Below are 20,436 nucleotides of genomic sequence, written 5' to 3'. Positions count from 1 at the left end.
AAAGAGAGAGAGAGAGATAGATAGATAGAAAAAACGTTTGACTGAAAATCTGACAGCAATAACCCTATAACTCATAAATCAAACAAATAACAACATTATTCCAATTCATATTTCATACTTTTTTTCAACGTTACTTTCACAATTGATCGAATGACATTGAAAGTGGTAGTATATGGGGGGGTGGGGGGTGGATAGGATGTTAGCACGGTTGGTTAATAGTCGGTTATACAGAATCAAAGACATGTTGATCAATTCCCCTTACTATAAATCCAGAATTATTAACGAATATTTGTTTCCTTTGTCCTTAAGTGTTCTACTAAAAACATACATGTAAACTAAAAATGGGCAGAATTAGGAATAGTAATAATAATAATAATTGTAATGTTTATTAAAAGTAATCTATTCATAATCAAAATGTCAGCAATACATTAATTCTCTTTTTATTAATTCACAAGCTATTAATTAATTCAGTGTAGTAGATTTAAACATTAAGCATTACATAAATTATAATCATAAAATGACCTGGACAACATTTAGAAAATAGAATGTTATTTTTCTAACCGTATTGTTTTTCTAAACTAAACTGTTTAAACAGAGATGGATAGTGGCTAGTAGTGGAATCCAGGATGCGCGTTTCGTCCTATTTGGGACTCGTCAGCTGGATATACCTGCATCTCAGAGTCGATTTTCACTCTGGGACTCGAACTCAGTACCCTCGCTTCAAACGCCATCGTGTTATCCACTCGGCCACTGAGTCCTGATAGCCACTTGCTTGTGCAATGGAGTGAAGTTTGAATTCACTTAGTATTGTTTGTTTGAATCTTCCCATCGATGTGTTTAGGACTGCAACTGGTCAGTATATCGAGGCAATACACACAGTATGCACATATGCCAATTAGAGACTGACCAGTTGCAGTCCTAAACACATCGATGGGAAGATTCAAACAAACAATACTAAGTGAATTTAAACTGTTTAATATATATAATTGAAATCATGAGTCAATTGAAGCTAGACCACCGTGGAAAACCTGGGAGCACTGTTTGACGGCCGTTTCGTCCTATTGTGGGACTACTGGGTTCGAATCTCGTGAGGTGGGATCGTGAATACGCACTGCTGAGGAGTCCCACAATGGGACGAGGTGGCCGTCAAACAGTGCTTCCAGGTTTTCCATGGTGGTCTAGCTTCAATCGATTCATGATTTCATTTATATATAAAGAATTACTAAAAATCTTCACAAAAAACCCCCTTAGACTGTTTAATGTTCAATATATAATAAGTAGAAATATGTTCCAGTGAAATATTATGACAACAACATTAATTTTTTAAAAAAAATATTTTTTTGCAAATGTACAATTTAATTAAAATTCAATATTTAATTGAATTAATAAATGTTGTTTTAGGACATTAAGATAATTTAATTTGCTTGTATCTTCCCATTGTTATTTAGGACTGGAATTGATTAGTCTCTTAATGGCATATGTGCATCCTATGCGAATTGCCTCAATATTGCGTGAAGTAGCAAGCTTTATAAGTAAGGATGATTGATGGCTAGCAATGGAATCCAGGAAGCAAGTTTTGTCCTATTTGGGACTCGTCAGATGGGTGTGCCTGCATCTCAGAGTTGTTCACTCCGTGACCTGAACCTTCGCCTATAAAGCTTGTAACTGAAAGAAATATCGGGGAAATACCCACAATATGCTCATATGGCAACAAGAGACTGATCAATTGTAGTTCTAATTAACAATGGGAAGATACAAGTGAACAACAACAAGTGAATTTTAACTTTAACACATCGCACAAACATGTGGCTATCACGACTCAGTAGCTAAGCGGATAACGCGATAACGTCTGAAGCGAACGGTACTGGGTTCGAGTCCCAGAGTGAACATCATCTCTTAGATGCAGGTATATCCAGCTGACCAGTCCCAAATAGGACAAAACGCGCGTCCTTGACTCCACTGCTAGCCACTATCCATCTTTAACTTAAAAGTATGTTAATATTGTATTAAGAGATAAAAAGAAAGATATTTGAAGAATTTTTTCTATTTAATTTTAGGTAAGTTTCTATTTGATATAATCATTGAAAACGGTTACTTATAACAGGACAACCTAAGATTTGCGCGATAATATCAAGAAGATAAAAACTAATGAAAAATGTGAATTCTGTTTACTCTCACTTATTCACTAAATGGATTTACTTTTATGTAGAATGTAGCGACATTTGATGACTAGCTAATAAATATCAGAAGGGGTTTTTGTGGAGATAGGAACTCACTAAACACAATTGATGAACGGTTGCTCAACTTCGTGGATTGGTTGGAGTTAAACATTAACACCATCGGATGTCGGCTCAGTGGTCTATCGGCTAAGTGCTCTGGCACGATTTTGGTAGGTCCTGGGTTCTAATCTCGAGAGGCGAGATCGTGGATGAGCACTTCTGAGGAGTCCCATAATAGGACAAGGTGGCCGTCCAGTGCTTCCGGGTTTTCGTTGGTAGTCTAGCTTCAATGAACTGATGCTTTCAACTATGATAAATATCAATTATAAACTAAATTGTGAGAAAATGTTTTTTTAGGGGATGTTATTACTGAAGGATATTAACACTAAATTAATATAAGGGAATGTTATACTGAGTAAATGTTACACTGAATGAAAACATGTTCTTGTATGTTGTCCTATCCTAACACTTTTACACAATGACATTAGATTATTGTATTGCAACTAGTAATGAACAGAGATGCTTTGTCTTAGTTCGATATCCCTCAGTAGTATGTGAATATAAGATATTAAGTGACACTAAACGTATGACTTTCAGATCTTTTAGGGAACAAGTTATATTCACCACCACAAAGTATGAAATTTTGATCATTAGAAATTTCAACTACAGTCGACTTGCGATACTCGTGCGGATAAAGAGTGAAGATAATTGATATAGTGTTGTGGTTGAAAAAGAAATAAACTCGAATCTTGGTTTCATTAGTTTACATCATGGACTAGTCTTAGTCAAACAACTACTGAAAATCAAGTAGTTATAATGCAGAACTCGCAGTGTACACCCGTGATCCCACTTGGAATTGAAACATAACATCGAAGTCTTATAGTAAGCAATCAACATTCAAAGCACTGAGTCAATTTCTAATAATTATTATTTATTCCCATAAAGTTCAATAATCTTCTCAAACTACCCTATATGGATAACAGACTAACTAGTAGCCTAAATCGAGAACTAATTCTCGGTGATGTAATGAGAAGCCATATTGGATGTAATTCAGTTACCCAGTATTGGAATCGGATAATGGTTCTAGGATAGTGCAAATTCTATGGAGTTAGAAATATAAACCATGAAAAACCTGCTCAACAATATAAAGGCTGAACACCCACTATGAGAGCTGAAAGTCTTCGGTTCGGTCCAAAGAGAGGTCATAGATGTACACTGTTCACAGTTCTCATAGTGGGACGAAATAGATACTAGGTGCTTCTCATTTATCAATGATTATCCAATTAAGATCATTTCATGATATAAACTGTTAGTTTATAAGACAATCTGCTAATTTCCTTCAATTTATGTTACCCATTTTTTTTCTATATTTTAATTCATTTCAGATCCATCAAGAAAATCGGGTGATTATGGAATATGCAGTGCCATTTTGATTACAATTTCATACTTATTCATTATTATTACATTTCCTTTCTCGCTATTTTTCTGTATTAAAGTAAGTTAATTTGTATAGAATTAATTTCTGTAAATAATACAGCGTTATTATAGTTTTTATGCTTAACTTTGTTTATTTCGAGATGGTAGAGATGATTTGTAGCTGAGGTGGGTGATTTTGATGGAGTTTTGTTCTGTGAGCTGGATGGTTTCGTCGTGAAGCTTTCATCGTCCTCCTGAACGACATCAGCAGCACAAACTTCGGGTGGAAGTGAGGTGTTTGTTTATTTCACACTGACCAGTACTGAGCCATGTATTTCTAATGATTGAAATCAGAAATATAAATCAATAAATTCTAATTAAGTGATGTTGAGTTATCATTTGTTCATTGAAAGTTCTAAATATCTTGTATTTCTTGCTTGTATAACGCTAATGGTTCCAAACTGACAAGGAATTCTAAACTAGAACAAAACAAGAGTCCAGTGTTATTTCATTGATACCAATTTCTAACATGAGCATATATGTGACGAATACTGACTATTTGAAATAGTCAATTTTTGTAGTAAAGTTGAATCGCAGCTTATCATGGAATCTAGGACACAAGTTTTTTCCAGTTTCAAAATTGTCAATTTGATATACCTGAATTTCATTGTTGATGTTCATTCGGAAACTTGAATCCAGTATCTTTCTGTTTAAACACGAAAATATTATTCGGTTAATGAATCCCAAGTTGGATAGAAAGCACTATCTAAATTCCACTGCTACCCACAACATAACTGTACTAAAATTTATAACTAGAGGTAATATCTATGAAATCTACTCGAAATAGACATAGGTCATTAAAGACTAATAATTAATATTAGTAAGAGTTGAAATAGAAATCATTTAATTCTAGATGATGATAATACAGAAATTCTCTTTGTTAAAAAAGTAGTTGAGATCATGAATCAATTAAAGCTAAACCACGGAAAACCTGGAAGCACTGAACGGCCACCTCGTCCTATTATGGGGCTCCTCATCAGTGCGCATTCACGATCCCGCCTCGCAAGATTCCAACCCAGGACCTATGAGTTTCTCGCGCGAGCGCTTAACCGCTAGACTACTGAGCCGGCGTCCGATGGTGTTATTGTTTAACTTCAACTGATCCACGAAAGATCTGAAAAAATCAGTGTCATGTCATTTCGGTCAAGGTGATTCATAAGCGACATGTATGTAAATTTTTGTGTGTGTATGTGCGCGCTGTTAAGGATGAAAATTGTATGACTTTTATGGTGAGAAAGGATAGAGTTCAATTTGTAAGGTAATAGCGTGAATTGTAAATAATATCAGACTAGGTGGCTAGGATAGTTAATCCAAGTAGAGTGTACGGTAAGGCCTTCTTTTCTGTTGAGAGAAGCAGGATTAAGCATTATATGCAACACTTCAGCTACTCTCCTTTCTCTGTAATTGGGAAAACCTTTTTCTAATATTTATTTATTCTCTGAAGAAGTGGCTTACACTAAGTCACGAAACGTCAGAATTAGCAAGTAGTTTTCTATGCTGTGTACAAATATGAATAGTGATTTTCGGCATATAATGAAAATGAATAACAGTAATGAAGAAGTATACTATGTATGTATCTTATATTAAAAATGCTGTTGTAAATGATAATTGAAATGTACTGATATATATGTACTATGTGAAATATTTAGGTAGAGTTTTCATATTATTTAAATATCATTTTCAGTTCTACACAATAAGTTATGAATATGATTGTATAAAGATTGGGTTATACCTCAAATGGACTGGAATGTTATTGTATGTATGCCATACAACCTGAATATTCTGTATGGAGCAGTGAATATTTACTGTCGGGGAGTCATAACATAGGTTAAAACATATATGGCAGTGCATTTGACTCAGTTAATACGTATATATTATAGATAAGACTTTAAACTTATCTCGTTGATAAAATGAATACGAATTTTTCGAGAAAGCATACATTTTAAGCATTCATACTGGTAAACGAACTATAAAGAAGAATATACGACACATGGTACAATATTTGGATTAACTATGAAATCAGTCAACCTGTGAATTGCTATCTCAGTACATTTATTGGGTTACACCGACATAGTGCAATATAGATAAACAGATATAGACAAGTATACATATTTTAAAAAAGTAAACAAATGAAAGGTCATTAGCAGTTACCTATAAATATATACACTGTAAGTAACCTTAGTTTTCCTACTTTGTATAAGGTCAGATAACGCCTTGCATCAACCTGTTATGTCAATTTATGATACAGTTGTAAATTTGGTTGTATATATGTGTTTGTAAACATATGTGCATAGAGAGCGGATGAACTTGATAATGCCATTAAGTGTCAAATATTTAAGTACGGATGGATAGTGACTAACAATAAAATCTAGGAAGTGTGATTCATTCTAACTTGATAAAAATTCAGTCATTACCATCAACCATGAGATTTAAACATCTACAAATAAATAATGGAGTTCATCCCAGTGGTACAAGCTAGCGGGTATTCGGATTTAGCAGCTTGGTGAACCGGCTTGGAGTCCGCGTTTGATGTGATTATATTATATTTCCTTGAAAAAGCTTGGACTAGACTGTCAAGCAAAACGTTGGATTTACTTCAAATCCATTCGTTGAGATTTTACGAATACATTCATCATTAATGTCATACAAATCCGGTTGCAAATAAACCATATATAAAGTGGGATATTCATATATCGGTTTAATTTAGTTCAGAGGTTAAGTAAATCCATACTGTTATAACTTGTGGCCTTGTGCCGCTACCAGTATATGACGTGATGATACTGCCAATTAGGGGACAGTGATTTATCGACCGGACCAATGAAGCATAAAACCCGTACGAATAGTCTAGAGTCCTTATCGGTCCTTCCTACTGCATGCCCTGCCCGTCATGTCCAGAACACCGATATGAATCATGTATTTCAAACATACTCGGCTTATATACAAACCAAACAGATTACATCGCACCAAAAAGTAGAAAACGATATTTGTACAAGATCTATCCAAAAGCGGTTGTAAATGTGGTAAAGTGTAATTAATAGACTGGACATAACTCGAGAACGGTAAATCGTCTAATAATAGTGTATGAATCAAGATAAAGCTTATAATAAGAGAAACATGAATACCCACAGTTTAGTTGATTAACAATTATACAATAAAAATATATGTATCGTATTGGTGTATAAATAGTCCTCAAAAGTTACCATTCATCATTCTCGTCGGGATATAAGGCATACCACCAGTCTTTGTATTCTCGTTATGTGTTGCCAGATTAGAAGGGGTTTCAGCAACAAGCACAAGTCCGTCAAGCAATTCCACAGAAAATACAATGACCGGCACAACACTAAACAATACTAGAATTTATAATTTAGTAGGAAATGACTCCTTATTTTATTTGTTTATAAATAAAATAATATTGGATAAAAACTTCCTCATTTTTAGAAAAAAACATCACTTTTTATAAATTGCTACCTTCAAATTATTTGACACAATGTATATCATGTGTTTTTCTATGTCAGTTTTAAAAACACATTGAACCAATTTGGGAAAAAAAGAAGTCTTTATTGAAAAAATCCTTCCATTTTACGAAGATTTATTCTGAAATGATTGTTGTTTTATAAGCAATGATGGATAGTAGCTAGCAGTGGAATCCAGGACGCGCGTTTCGTCCCATTCGGGACTCATCGGCTGGATGTAGCTGCATCTCAGAGTTGATGTCCACTCTGGGACTTGAAGCCAGTACTGTTCACTTTAAACTCGCGTTTTGGATTCCACTGCTAGCCACTATCATTCTTTACTTAGAATGCTCGTGAATTAAGGCAATATCGAGGCAATCTACATAGGATGCACATATGCTAATAAGAGACTGATCAATTACAGTCCTAACACATCAATGGGAAAATTCAAACAAACAATACCAAGGGATTGTTGATTTCATTTTATTCAAGGTCTTGAATTATAAAATTTACCACAGACGATTATTACCTGAAAGATTCTAGTAACCATTTAATATAATATATTATCAAAAGTGTTATAAAATCAATGATTCATTCATTTAACCAAATAAAAACAATCTATATGATTGATCAATTTCATTTAACTGTAAAAAACTTTAAAGGTATCTTTATGGAGATCAAACACAGTAACTGAATTTTTTTTTTAATGTTTAGGGTCATCTAAAATGAATTTTATTGATTAACTTTGTGTTGGGGAATATATATTCCCCTACTTCGCCTTGGACTTCTTCCTCTAGTTAGCGGGGCCTGGGACAACGGATTGGATTAGCCTATCGTGTCATTGTGTCATTGGCCTTCGTTCGTTACCGAGAAAATCGACTTAGCTTAAGCATATCACTTTGAAATAAAATCCCAAATACATATTTATTAATTCTATTAATCATTTTGAATTGAGCTTATCAAATAGTATGATTTAAAACTGTTATATTCCGAAGAGAATTATGAATGGTAACTTTTGAGGACTATTTGTGCACCAATATGATATATATATTTCCTATTTTATAATTACTAAGTAACTCAACTATTCATATTCATGTTCCTTTTATTATGAGCTTTATTTTGACCTATAGACTATTACTGTACGATTTACTATTCCTGAGTTATACCTAGTCTATTAATTACTGTTCCCCTTTTATTCACAGCCGGGTTTAGCTGAGTTGTGTACAAATGTTATTTTCTATTTTATGGTACGATGTGGTCAGTTTGATTGGTATATAAACTCAGTATACTTACTTACGCCTGTGTACCCCTCGTCGAAGAGCATAGGCCGCTCACCAACTCAGTATGCTTGAAATAAATGATTCATATTGCAGAGGCTGTTATTGATGTTCCGGACTTAACTGGCTAGGTTAGGCAGAAAACAGCATCGACAAGTGCTCTAGATTGCTCGTACATGTTTCGTATGTCACTGGTCAGATCGATAAATCGCTGCTCTCCAATTAGCGGGAATCATCATATCATATATTAAACAGGGCACTTGACCACACAATATTACAAAAACTGAGTTGTCTCATATTAAAAAAGAAGAAAAATATGAGAATAAATTATAGATTGATGAACTATTTAAGTATTATTTTATTTATTACAAGAAAATAGGGACAACCTTGGTAATCTGATAACTAAGATATCTAAGTTTTCACTCTTTATTCAACTAATCCGAAAAGAATATTGTATATAGATGGAGGAAAAAAAATAATTGAAGAGTTTTTTTTCTTGTGTAGAAACTGATCGATCTTACTAGTTTTTGTTTTAGAAAAAAAATCTTGTAAAGTTTTTATATCCACTTAAATAGCTGATGATTCTAGAACATACCAATAGCTATATTAACCACTCGGCCACCAGGGTGCTTGATACTTGTGTGGTTGCGCCACAAGATTGAGCTGTACTGTTCGGATTGTAGCGTTGAAACCCATATAGCGTCTAGTTCTCCTATGGGGCGGGATTGAGCTGTACTGCTTGGGTTAAGCCTGGGAAGTGTCTGGCTCTTCTGTTAAGCGGGATTGAGCTGTACTGTTTGGGTTGTCGCGTGAAATTGTAGATGGTATCTGGTTCTCCCGAAAACCAGTACAAAATTACCCTGGCCCATAAGGGTATATTATATAACTGTGAAACTATATAACATATATATATATATATAATTGTTATTATTATATATATAATTTATATTGCTTATTTATTTTCATATTATCTAGGGTTCTAATAAAGTTATTCTTAATCCTGTATACTTTTATATTTACTTATAGGTTGTAGCTGAATATGAAAGAGCAGTTATATTTCGATTAGGTAGAATTTTACCTAAAGGTGCTCGTGGACCAGGACTTTTCTTTATTGCACCATGTATTGATTCAATTCGTAAAGTTGATTTACGAACTGTAACATTTGATGTTCCACCTCAAGAAGTAAGATATATATATATATGTTTGAGCACTGATGGGTTTTGTGGCTGATAAATTCTCTTTTTTTCTTTCAAATTGAAACATGTGACAACCAAAATTATTCCATTGCTATCAGTTTGAGGTAGTGGAGATTGTTAAGTTTTTGATTGGGATCATGAATTGATTGACGTTAGATCACCAATGAAAACTTGTACACACTAGATGGCTGTTTCGTCCGATCATGGGACTCCTCCGTAGTGCGCACCCACGATCCCACACGTAGGATTCGAACCCAGGACCTTCGATCGCCTAACCTCTAGACCACTGAACCGGTATCCAAAGATGTTTATGTCTAACTTCAACCAACCTACGAAATTGCGTGACCACCAATCAGATTTAAGATAGCAGGTCTTCTATTTTGGTGCGAGATTCATCCACTTATTTGGCTAAATATCATTTCGGCATTATAGATGATGCTAGTTCGTGACGAAAACATTAAATATAATTCTTAACACTAACATTCAACCATAAATCTTAATTCCAGTTCCTTGCACTAATTTATAACCCTCATTTAACCCTAGTAAGTAAATGGACATTTTCAAGATCATTTTAGCGTTGCTCAAAGGTCGTCCACAAATTATAGTCTCACCAATTATTTTTTTCTTCTTCACCAAAAGAACCATTGAATTAAATTTGGATAACATTGTCATTTTTAATTTCATGGAAGAAAAAAAATTAGTAACGTTTATAATGATTATAATCACATGCTCACTAGTGACTGACTTCAAGAGGTAATTCCTGGAGTTCAAGTGAGAAGCAGTGACCAGTGGAGTTCAACTAGGTCTGTTGTGAGATATCAACTCACCAAAGACATTGGTGAAATGGTTGCTCAGCTTCGTGGATTGGTTAAAGTTGGACATTAACAACTTTGGGTGCTGGGTCAGTGGTCTAGTGGTTAAGCGCTCGCGCGAGAGACTGATAGGTCCTGGGTTCGAATCTCGTGAGGCGCGATCGTGGATGTGCACTGCTGAATAGTCCTATAATAGGACGAGGTGGCCGTCCAGTGCTTCCAAGTTTTCCTAGGTGATCTAGCTTCAATTGACTCATGCTTTCAAATATGAAAGTAGTAACGTTTAGTACAGGAATACTAGTGTCAAAAACAGGAATATATATATATTCACAAATTTTCCAGGGTTCATCATTTTTAAGAGATCTTAGATATTAAACATTATCCTCAAGTCATTAATCAAGTTCATTAAAACATATTCTGATCACATGTAACGTTTAGTTGTCTCTAATTCATAATTTTGTTGTCATATAGTCAAATATACATTTTTACACACTTGGATACACACAACTTGATGTCAGATTAAGATTAATGTTATAGTCGAACTTATTATACTTACTGAATCCTTTTTCATTAATATTCGTTGAATTAATGAAAATAAGTGAGAAGGTAAATCAACTGATGAGCATTTTAAAAAAATTCATCCCAATGAAAACGTTGACTTAATCTCTTCAGTTATGTTCCATGGAACTGTAGAATGAATTTTGTTTTAAAAAAAGAACTCAGAATTTGATTAATATCATTTTTGAAGAGAGAGAGAGAAGTAGCCAACAAGGTCTTGTTCCTGAATGTCTTAATCTAAACACCGGAACTTTGGAAACACAAATATCCAGGCAATCAAGCATCATGAATAAAATGTTAAACAACACTAGTAACAGCTTAACAGAACTTTAAAGGATTTGTGCTCAAACACTTCTTGAAAGAGCCGATACTCATTGAAGTATTTTCACTACACAAAAGTGGGAAACTCATTTCAAGTCCATCTTCTTTTAGAACGGCTTCCCCAAAAAATTTCATCTAAAGTTTTCTGGTCAATCAATAAACTGTCTAGAAACTAATCTCGGTAATCAAGAAAACAATCATTCTAATAAGACTCATGATTTCAATTATCTGAAATTACTAAAATCTCCACAAAACCCCCTTCTGATAATGATCTTATGCTCACTAGTGACTCGCTCCATGAGGTATTTCCTGGAGTTCTAGTGAGAAGCAGTGACCAGTGGAGTTCAACCACGTCTGTTGGGGATAACAACTCACTGAAGACAATCGGTGAACGGTTGCTCAATTTCGTGGATTGGTTGAAGTTAGACATTAACACCGTTGGATGCCGACCGACTCAGTGGTCTGGTGGTTAAGCACTCGTGCGCGAGACTGATAGGTCCTGGGTTCGAATCTCGCTCTCGAGGCGGGATCGTAGACGCGCACTGCTGAGGAGTCCCACAATAGAACGAAACGGCCGTCCAGTGCTTCCAGGTATTCTCTGGTGGTCTAGCTTCAATTGACTCATGATTTCAACTATATAACATTCAATTAAGTATCAGAAATATCTCAGAAACGATTACAAGGCTCCTAAACTCCTTTAGTGTCTACGTCACTCATAAACCAACACAGTCACTTCATTCCATTCTATTCAGATAAAAAAACTCAACATCAAAGGAAGACAATTTTAACATTGTTCATGAAATAAATTGAACCAGTTGCGAAGAGTAATACATAGGACAAAACAGGTGCTCCTATTATCTTTGTACAAATAAACACATATAAGCAGTTAGGTAAAATGATATATCATCAATGATATCAATTCATACTGATAACCATGGACATTAATTTGATTGTGTAAATGTCCAAATTTTGGGTCGGGACAACTCTTAGAATTGCAGAAAATCTCTATAAGTATGGAATCCAAATAAATTAGTAGTCAATACACACTTCAACACTGACCCAATTTATGAAACCATACAGAAGAAGTCAGTCAGTCACAATGTCATAGGTCAATCAATAAAGGCAGTCAACGCGAATACGAAGGCAAACGAAGGTAACTAAACCCACGAAGGCAACCAGTCACAAACAAGTCAGTTAGAATGAACCGGTATGATATTTGTGCAATAGTTAGAAAGCTCACTTTTACATGAAGTAGATGATGAAGACATTGTTTAGGATGGCAATGAAAGATTCACAAAAAATCATTGAACATAGTTAGTAAACGTCCCTCCCCAATAATAAACCCGGTATAAATCTTACTAAACAAACAATCATCATTGAAACATGCTTCATTTTACGTTATTTTAATCCTACTAATCTTTTCTTTGTTTTGTCTTCAGGTTCTTACGAAAGATTCAGTTACAGTAGCTGTAGACGCTGTAGTTTATTATCGTATATACAATCCTGTCGTAGCAATAACCAATGTTGAAGATGCTGACCGATCAACACGCCTACTAGCAGCGACTACATTAAGAAATGTTTTAGGTACAAAGAATTTAGCTGAGATTTTATCTGAACGTGAATCGATTTCAACGTCTATGCAGGTAAAAAAAATTGATTGATTTTATAACTTTCGATAAATTTCTATCTTCACTATTTTGTTTTATTTCTTAAATCAAGTTACAGATGAGAATGTCGGTAACTTATTGTAATCATGAAAACATAATTGTAAATTAATTAGTTAGGAATAAATGTAACCACTTATTTTAATCAACCATCGTGGGGAAAATTACAACTAACTGGTGATTGTGAGTGATTATGTAATAACACGTATGATTAATCAGAGAGCCACTTGTACGTGTATGTGTGTACTTACAAAACTGAGACATTCTATATGTTATATAGTTGAAATCATTAGTCAATTGAAGCTAGACCTCCATGGAAAACTGGAAGCACTGTTTGACGGTCGTTTCGTCCTATTGTGGGACTCCCGAGCAGTGCGCATCCACGATCCCGCCTCTCGAGATCCGAACCCATGGCCCGCCAGTCTCGCGCGCGAGCATTTAACCGATAGACCACTGAGCCGGCATTCAACGATGTCTAACTTCCAACCAATTCCAGGAAATTGAGGACACCAGTATGAAAATAGTTTTTATAATTTAAATGTCACAAAACGTTTTTTTGGAAAATTTATTCATCGACGAAACGGCCGTCCAGTGCTTCCACGTTTTCTCTGGTGGTCTAGCCTTCAATTTAACCTCAGGTTTCAATTATTATTAATTGTTCAATATTTTTCTAAAGTTCGAACTGTAAGGTTGTACTTTTGAATCCATATTATTATTATCATTAGTAATATTGTCGTGTGGGTTACTGATATCCACATAAGTAGTATATGGTTATGGTCAGTCATTGAATGTATTTCAGTAGAAGATCGATAACGAGAGAACGGGAACGGCACGTAATTGGTATGAAAATGCATGAACCATTATAATCAGAGACTATGGACGGATATTTGCAGAAGAAACAGTGAAATTGAGACAATTGATTGTTATTTTGAAAATTAACTCTTCACTATATGGTTCTCATATTTTAATTAGATGTTCTGTAATGTTGTGCTAAAATACATTCGATTGTCATCAACCGGTGTTCTTGTTCACTACACACAGTATTTCAACAAGTCTCCTTTCCTTATTTCTTGATCGATAGTGACTATAAATATTGAGTGATCGGCAGTTAGACAGATGTTCGTAGTTCAGGAGTCGACATTTGAATAATGTTTATTTTTTTAATGCCACAATAATGATGCTTCTGATTGTACATTTTTGGAAATTGTGCAGCGAAAGATAGTAAACTTTTTCATAATCGCGTCTAAATAGGTTGTGTGATTAGTAGACACAATAATGTGTTAAAATAAACAAACAAAAACAGATAACTTGTTGAAATATTTAGATGAGAGGAACAACAGGTAGTTCAGATATTCAAGCAGGCCACTGTGATTAAAATGATTCTTATAAGGTTACTTAGCTTTCAAAGAATGTAACATTGTAGTAAACACGTTAATTTATGGCTAAAACACTTTTAGTCTGTTACTATATTTTTAATGAATTTATGACATAAGTACATAAAAACGTCTACCTTTTCACTTTCTGTGTTGGTGTGAAGTATATCAGTTTGGCTCAGAAAGTGTTACGTTCTCTGAGTTGTATAGTTTAGTTGTGAAGGATGATTTGGACCTTCTAGACAATATTATTGGCACATATCATATTATTTAGAAAGACAATTAATTGCTGAACTATTACTTCACCTAGCTCAAAAATCAAATATATAAAAAATCCACCTACTGAACTGCAAACCATCTTTATGATCTATTGTATCAGCTTAAACTTGTCGCCTGAGTGGTAAAAAGGTTAAGTACATAATACGGAGTCTGTAAGCCATGGGTTTTATCTCTATTGGGGAAGTAGATATGTATTACTAAGGAGCTTATTACTGTAAAGAAAAAGTTTTTTTATTATTTCCCCGTCTTTAATACTTATCAAACCTAAGTCGACCTGCACCAAACAACTTTGTCAGATTGACAAGTGTTTCTTTTCTTTATTTATTCTTTCTATTAGACAATGCTTGATGATGCAACTGATCCATGGGGCGTTAAAGTAGAACGTGTTGAAGTGTAAGTCAATTCATAATATATTTGTTATTGACTCCATATATGTAAGTTTCTAAGCCCTAGATGGTGAATGGGAATTCCTAAACCTAAATTTCATGCTAGTTAACACTTGTCAACAGTTCTTATCTCCAAATTTGATGAATCTTATATTCTCATTATAACTCGAAACTACATTACTAAGCGTTAAATTTAAAGATGTTTCCAAAGAAATAGTTTAGATTTGCTCTACTGGTCAATGCTAACATACAATCGAAGTCAGTCAGAGCTTCATGTTCGATTTTTCCTTTTGTTTAATATTAAAACATATTTTATGCAATGTCAAGTTAATTAAGTCACATTAAATATCGGACAACAGTGGCCATGGTTACTATTTAGTACTCGATCAAATAACATTTCTACAGTAGTATTTCTCTTCTTTTCTCAATTTATTTATTCCTTTTTAAGTAAAAACATTGACATGATGAATCGGCATTCTCGTCAGCTAATTTCATATTTAAGATTCCCACTTTATCCTCATTCTATTATATAATTTTATTTGATTATGATATACACCATTTCATTATAACTATGATTCTACATAAAACCGTCCTGGTTTATAATCCATAACTTACATAAGCAAAGATGGATAGTGGCTAGCAATGGAATCCAGGATGCGCCTTTCGTCCTATTTGGGACTCGTCAGATGGATGTACCTGCATCTCAAAGTTGATGTTCACTCTGGAACTCGAACCCAGTACCGTTTGCTCCAAATGCCATCACGTTATCCACTTAGCTACTGAGTCCTGATAGCTACCTGCTTGTACAATTGGTGTTGTTTACTTGTATCTTCCCATTGTGAACATCAACTCTGAGACGCAGATACATCCAGCTGACGAGTCCCAGATAGAACGAAACGCACGTACTTGATTCCACTGCTATCCGCTATTCATCTTTGCTTATAAAGCTTGTGACTTCAGGCAATATGGAGATAATCCGCACAGGATGCACATATGCTGACAAGAGACTGGACCCTAACTTACATGTTTCGAATTCATGACTTTCGTTTATATCTATCGTTTAAAAGAATTTCAATGATAACTATACTCCTATTGTGTTTTTTGGAAATTATTGATAAATTCAAAACTATGTTAGAAATAAGAAATGATGCTTAATCTTCACATAGAATAAAAGATGAATTATCAGTATGGGGTTATAGAGATTATCATGGCTTTGATTGAGGTCATGAACCGATTGATATTAGACCACCATTGAAAACCAGGAAGCGCTGGACACCGTTTCGTCCTACTGCGGGACTCCTCAGTACTGCACATCTACGATCCTGTTCGCGGGATCCTTCTATACGATACTGTTAATTCGTCAATAAAGAAAACTACATTCGAAAGCTTAGCACATTTTTAATAGTGGTAGTGTATACAGACATCTTAACAAGTTTCCCAGAAGAACAACGACAAACAAACAATTTATGATTACATAATTTTCTCTCACACACTCTCTCTCTCTATTCAACTTATTACGTAGCTATAATTGAATGTTTATTTTGTCTAAACTGATAGATAAGAAAACAAAAAGTTTATGGCGCCAATTAATTTTACATTGTGATCGATTCTGAGCCGTGTCACCCACAGTATCCAACCATTGGTTACGATAGTCATGTGGACCCCAACCAGGTAGTATACATCTACCAACATGGCTCACACCAGAAGTTAGTGACTTCAATGACTGATGCCACTTGTTGGTTTGGCCTCCCCTAACTCCCTTTCAACCATCCCCTACACTAGTCAGCATAGCACGTCGTGGTAATCGGTGTTCAGGCATACGTAACACGTGGCCCAATCATCTCAGTCGATGAAGATTCGTGACCTGACCACGTGATTTACTATCATTCCCTAATACCCTGTGTCTAACCTCACTATTACTTACCCGGTAATCCCAGCAGATGAATATACAACTGAATATTGTTATTTACTGATAAGTTACCTTCTCTTTAAGTCTATCATTTTATTACACTTACTGAGATATATCACAGTTTCAAATTCTTCTAGGAATAGAAAAACTCTCTTCTCAAGATCGGTCCTCTGTTCTGTGTTATTGTTATTTTAAAGGATATGACTATTAAGTTGATGTTACTAGGAGGTCGAAAAAACTAGTAAGTGTTACTAAGTGAAGGAAATCACATTCAAATATAAATCGGCTATTGGTAAAATATTGTACTATGTAACAGATGTTTCTCATATCGAAGACATTCAAAACATGATTCAAAATTCAATGGTTTATATCAAACTAAGTTCCTGATAATTTCTGATATCATTCATTCTTAATTTATTCATTTCCTTTGAATGTTATTATCATTGTATAGCTGATAGATTTTTAAATAAATAACATCGGTATATGATGACTTTCATTCTATTTGTTATCATTCTAGGAAAGATGTACGTCTACCTGTACAACTTCAAAGAGCTATGGCCGCTGAAGCTGAAGCTACAAGAGAAGCACGTGCTAAGGTAAAGTTTATCTTAAACTGGTATCATATATACATGTGTGATATTTTAGTATCCCTGTTATTTTTTTGATAGAATTTCATTTGTTCAAGCTAATTGTTGAATAGATTTACTTTGCTACAAATTTTCTACCAGGCTTCAAATCTGAATCTCCTCTTTATTGCATATACAAATTCTGTTCAAAAGCTTGATAAAATTGTCTGTTAGTCTCGATTTAATGATAATAAAAGTATATAAAGCTGTTAGAATAATAATAATAAGACAGTCATTCTGTCAAACAATCATCCTCGACGTCATCACCGATCAAGGATCTGGATGTTTGACAGTTGAATTTGTCATAAATGACATCTATAATGAGTGAGAGGAGATCCATCAGATGAGAAAAAAAGCTAAAAAATCTATTTAGACCGTAATGAAGGTTTAAAAATGAGATATAAAAATTCATTTTGTATTGTTTGTTTGAATCTTCACCCTATTGCACAAGCTAGAGGTTATCATGACTCAGTAGCTAAGAGGATAAGTTGATGGTGTTTCTGGGTTCAAGTCCAAGAGTGACACATCAAATCTGGGATAAGGGTAAATCCAGCTGATGAGTCGCAAATAGACTACACACACGTCCTATATTCCACTGCTAACCACTATCCATCTTTACTTATAATGGCAAACGTTTTTTGTAATCAATAGATGGAATTAAAAAATGAAGATTAAAGTATGTTATCACATAAATCACTATATAGACTAAAGGTAAACAGAGAAAAAGAAAAAACTAAATTCAATCTATCTAGAAACTGAATTTATGAACAATTTCCTTGAATATCTTAGATAGTGTTTTCCGGTTTCAGTAGTAGCCCCCTCACTACAGAAAGCATATGTTTTGTTGATATAAATTAGAAGCAAACAATCGGTTATATAACGATATTATGGATTATTTCCGTTCATTTATATAGGCGCTTGTTACTCTATATCTGATCAAATCTAACATTTGTTTTATTATTAGCAGTATGCTGGATAAAAAGCATGAATTTCTCTAAAACTATCGATTTTTTAGAGATCAGAGACATATTGCTTATAAGGGACAAATAACAAGAAGTCCGAATTGAAAGTTTCCAAGTATTTAACATGTAATCAAACACCTATTCATATTGTTCCCTTAGAACTGAAACTATGGTTCTGCTGAGTCTCTTTTCCTTTTTTAGAAATGGGTGAGGAAAATTGTTAAAAATTACGGATAACATTGTCACCAACTACAGCAATTACAGTTGATTAGTAATCAAGAACCAGAAATTCGCAATGTATTCCTAATCATATTGCAATTCTGTTTGTGAGATGGTGGAAAGATTTGTAGCTTAGGTGTTTGATTTTGATGGAGTTTTGTTCTCTGAGATGGATGGTTTGGTCGTGGAGCTTTCATAGTCCTTCTGAAGGACATCGTCAACACAAACTTCGGGTAGATGATGTTCTTCAGAAGGACGATGGAAGCTCCACGACCAAACCATCCAACTCAGAGAACAAAACTCCATCATTTTTGTTTGTACTTAAAATCATTAGTGAAACAAATTTCCACAAAAACATTAAGATTATAATGGATCATATGTTGCCGTTGCGTTTAGCGTGAAGGTACCTTGAGTAGTAAAGAAGCTTGCGGAATTGCGCGCTTGAAGAAAGCTGGAAGAAACAAGTACAAGAGAAAAAAATGAGCCAACAACTCAGTAGTGAGCGCATGTTCACTTACTTTTAGTGTCCAAAGCACTCAGCAAAAATTCACTCCAACACAAGGATAAAATTAAGACTATCTTATAATAGAAACTAGCAATTGATAGACCAAGGCTTTTAATCCATCACAGGTCGAAATGGTGAGTTTACCTGAAATAAATTTGATCAAAATACTTGATGAAATTAAGTAAATCAAATAAAGATGGCTAGCTCTGTTTCAAAGATCATAAATTAATGACTGACTAATTAATCAACATATTCCTCTTGAATGTATGGTTCAGGTTCCATCGATTTTGTTCAGTGTCCTATAATTAATCTTGTTTCATGACTACTACTACTACTACTACTACTACTACTACTAATAATAATAATAATAATAATAATAATAATGGTAATAGTACAACCCATACAACTGTGATGGGTGCTACTAGTGTCGACAGGTATAAGTAGTGTGTAACATCAATAGAAAAAGAAATACCTGACTACAAAAAGTTAAAAAGATCGAAGAGAAGACAACGAGAACAAAGAGTAATTAGTGTAGAAACGAAGGAACAATCAACTGTGAGGCATTTGATTGACATTTTGCGAATGAAGTATTTACTGTACGGTTCTCAGATTTTACATAGAGATTCTGTAATTTTGTATTCGACTGAATTCGGTTGTCCCTACCTACGTTCTCGTTCATTTCACTATACTATCACTACTACTTATCGTAATGATGATTATAGTGTTAGGAAAAGCAATTTTAATTCTGATTGATGGACTGATCTTCGTCAAGTATTATAGCTATATGTGTGTTGAGCTTGTAGATGTAAGATGATGTATTTGATTGTTACACTTGCCACTTTTTTTCGAAGTTTCATACAATCTTCATTTCCATAATAGTCAGTTAATGATGATGATGATAATGTATAGTCTGAATAAACAGAGTCCAGTTATTTGATTATAAAATAGATATTTGACTTATGTTTAGACAACTTTCTTTCTGATTGTTACTCTTCAATCGTAATTAACAGATGAAATGATTGATGAGTTGAATGTTTTTGGTTGTATAATAAATTGAACTGGGAAAAATATACAAGATGGACACATCTTTTCTCATACATCATTTATGTATAAGAAAAAAACAAACAATAATCCTATTAAAATTCACTTAGTATTGCTTGTTTGAATCTCCACATTGATGTTTAGGACTGCAACTGGTCAGT

The 20,436-nt window shown here is 34.2% G+C and overlaps 3 protein-coding genes across 3 annotated transcripts in view; all 3 read left to right on the top strand.

Annotated features, from left to right (window-relative positions):
* Nucleotides 1–3,191: 3,191 nt before the first annotated feature.
* Nucleotides 3,192–12,972, top strand: Smp_061140 (SPFH domain / Band 7 family protein,putative; the record flags this gene model as incomplete). Its single annotated transcript, XM_018790562.1, has 4 exons — nucleotides 3,192–3,264; nucleotides 3,605–3,714; nucleotides 9,451–9,606; nucleotides 12,751–12,972. The coding sequence occupies 4 exons, from the start codon at nucleotides 3,192–3,194 to the stop codon at nucleotides 12,970–12,972; spliced, it is 561 nt and encodes a 186-aa protein (XP_018646192.1).
* Nucleotides 12,973–14,967: 1,995 nt separating this feature from the next.
* Smp_041970 (SPFH domain / Band 7 family protein,putative) lies at nucleotides 14,968–17,587 on the top strand (the record flags this gene model as incomplete). The annotated part of the gene is made up of 2 exons (XM_018790561.1): nucleotides 14,968–15,020; nucleotides 17,440–17,587. 2 exons carry the CDS (start codon nucleotides 14,968–14,970, stop codon nucleotides 17,585–17,587), a joined length of 201 nt encoding a protein of 66 aa, XP_018646191.1.
* Nucleotides 17,588–19,365: 1,778 nt separating this feature from the next.
* The window catches only part of Smp_154990 (SPFH domain / Band 7 family protein,putative), a gene marked incomplete at both ends in the record, with an annotated part of 4,901 nt that continues 3,830 nt past the window's right edge, over nucleotides 19,366–20,436 (top strand). The window contains one exon of the mRNA XM_018790560.1: nucleotides 19,366–19,368. Coding sequence (XP_018646190.1) covers nucleotides 19,366–19,368 — 3 coding nt within the window. The remainder of the gene's footprint in view (nucleotides 19,369–20,436) is intronic.

The sequence above is a fragment of the Schistosoma mansoni genome (genome assembly GCF_000237925.1).
Source record: "Schistosoma mansoni, WGS project CABG00000000 data, supercontig 0062, strain Puerto Rico, whole genome shotgun sequence".
Classification (NCBI taxonomy): domain Eukaryota; kingdom Metazoa; phylum Platyhelminthes; class Trematoda; order Strigeidida; family Schistosomatidae; genus Schistosoma; species Schistosoma mansoni.
This window is presented reverse-complemented; position numbering and strand designations above follow the sequence as displayed.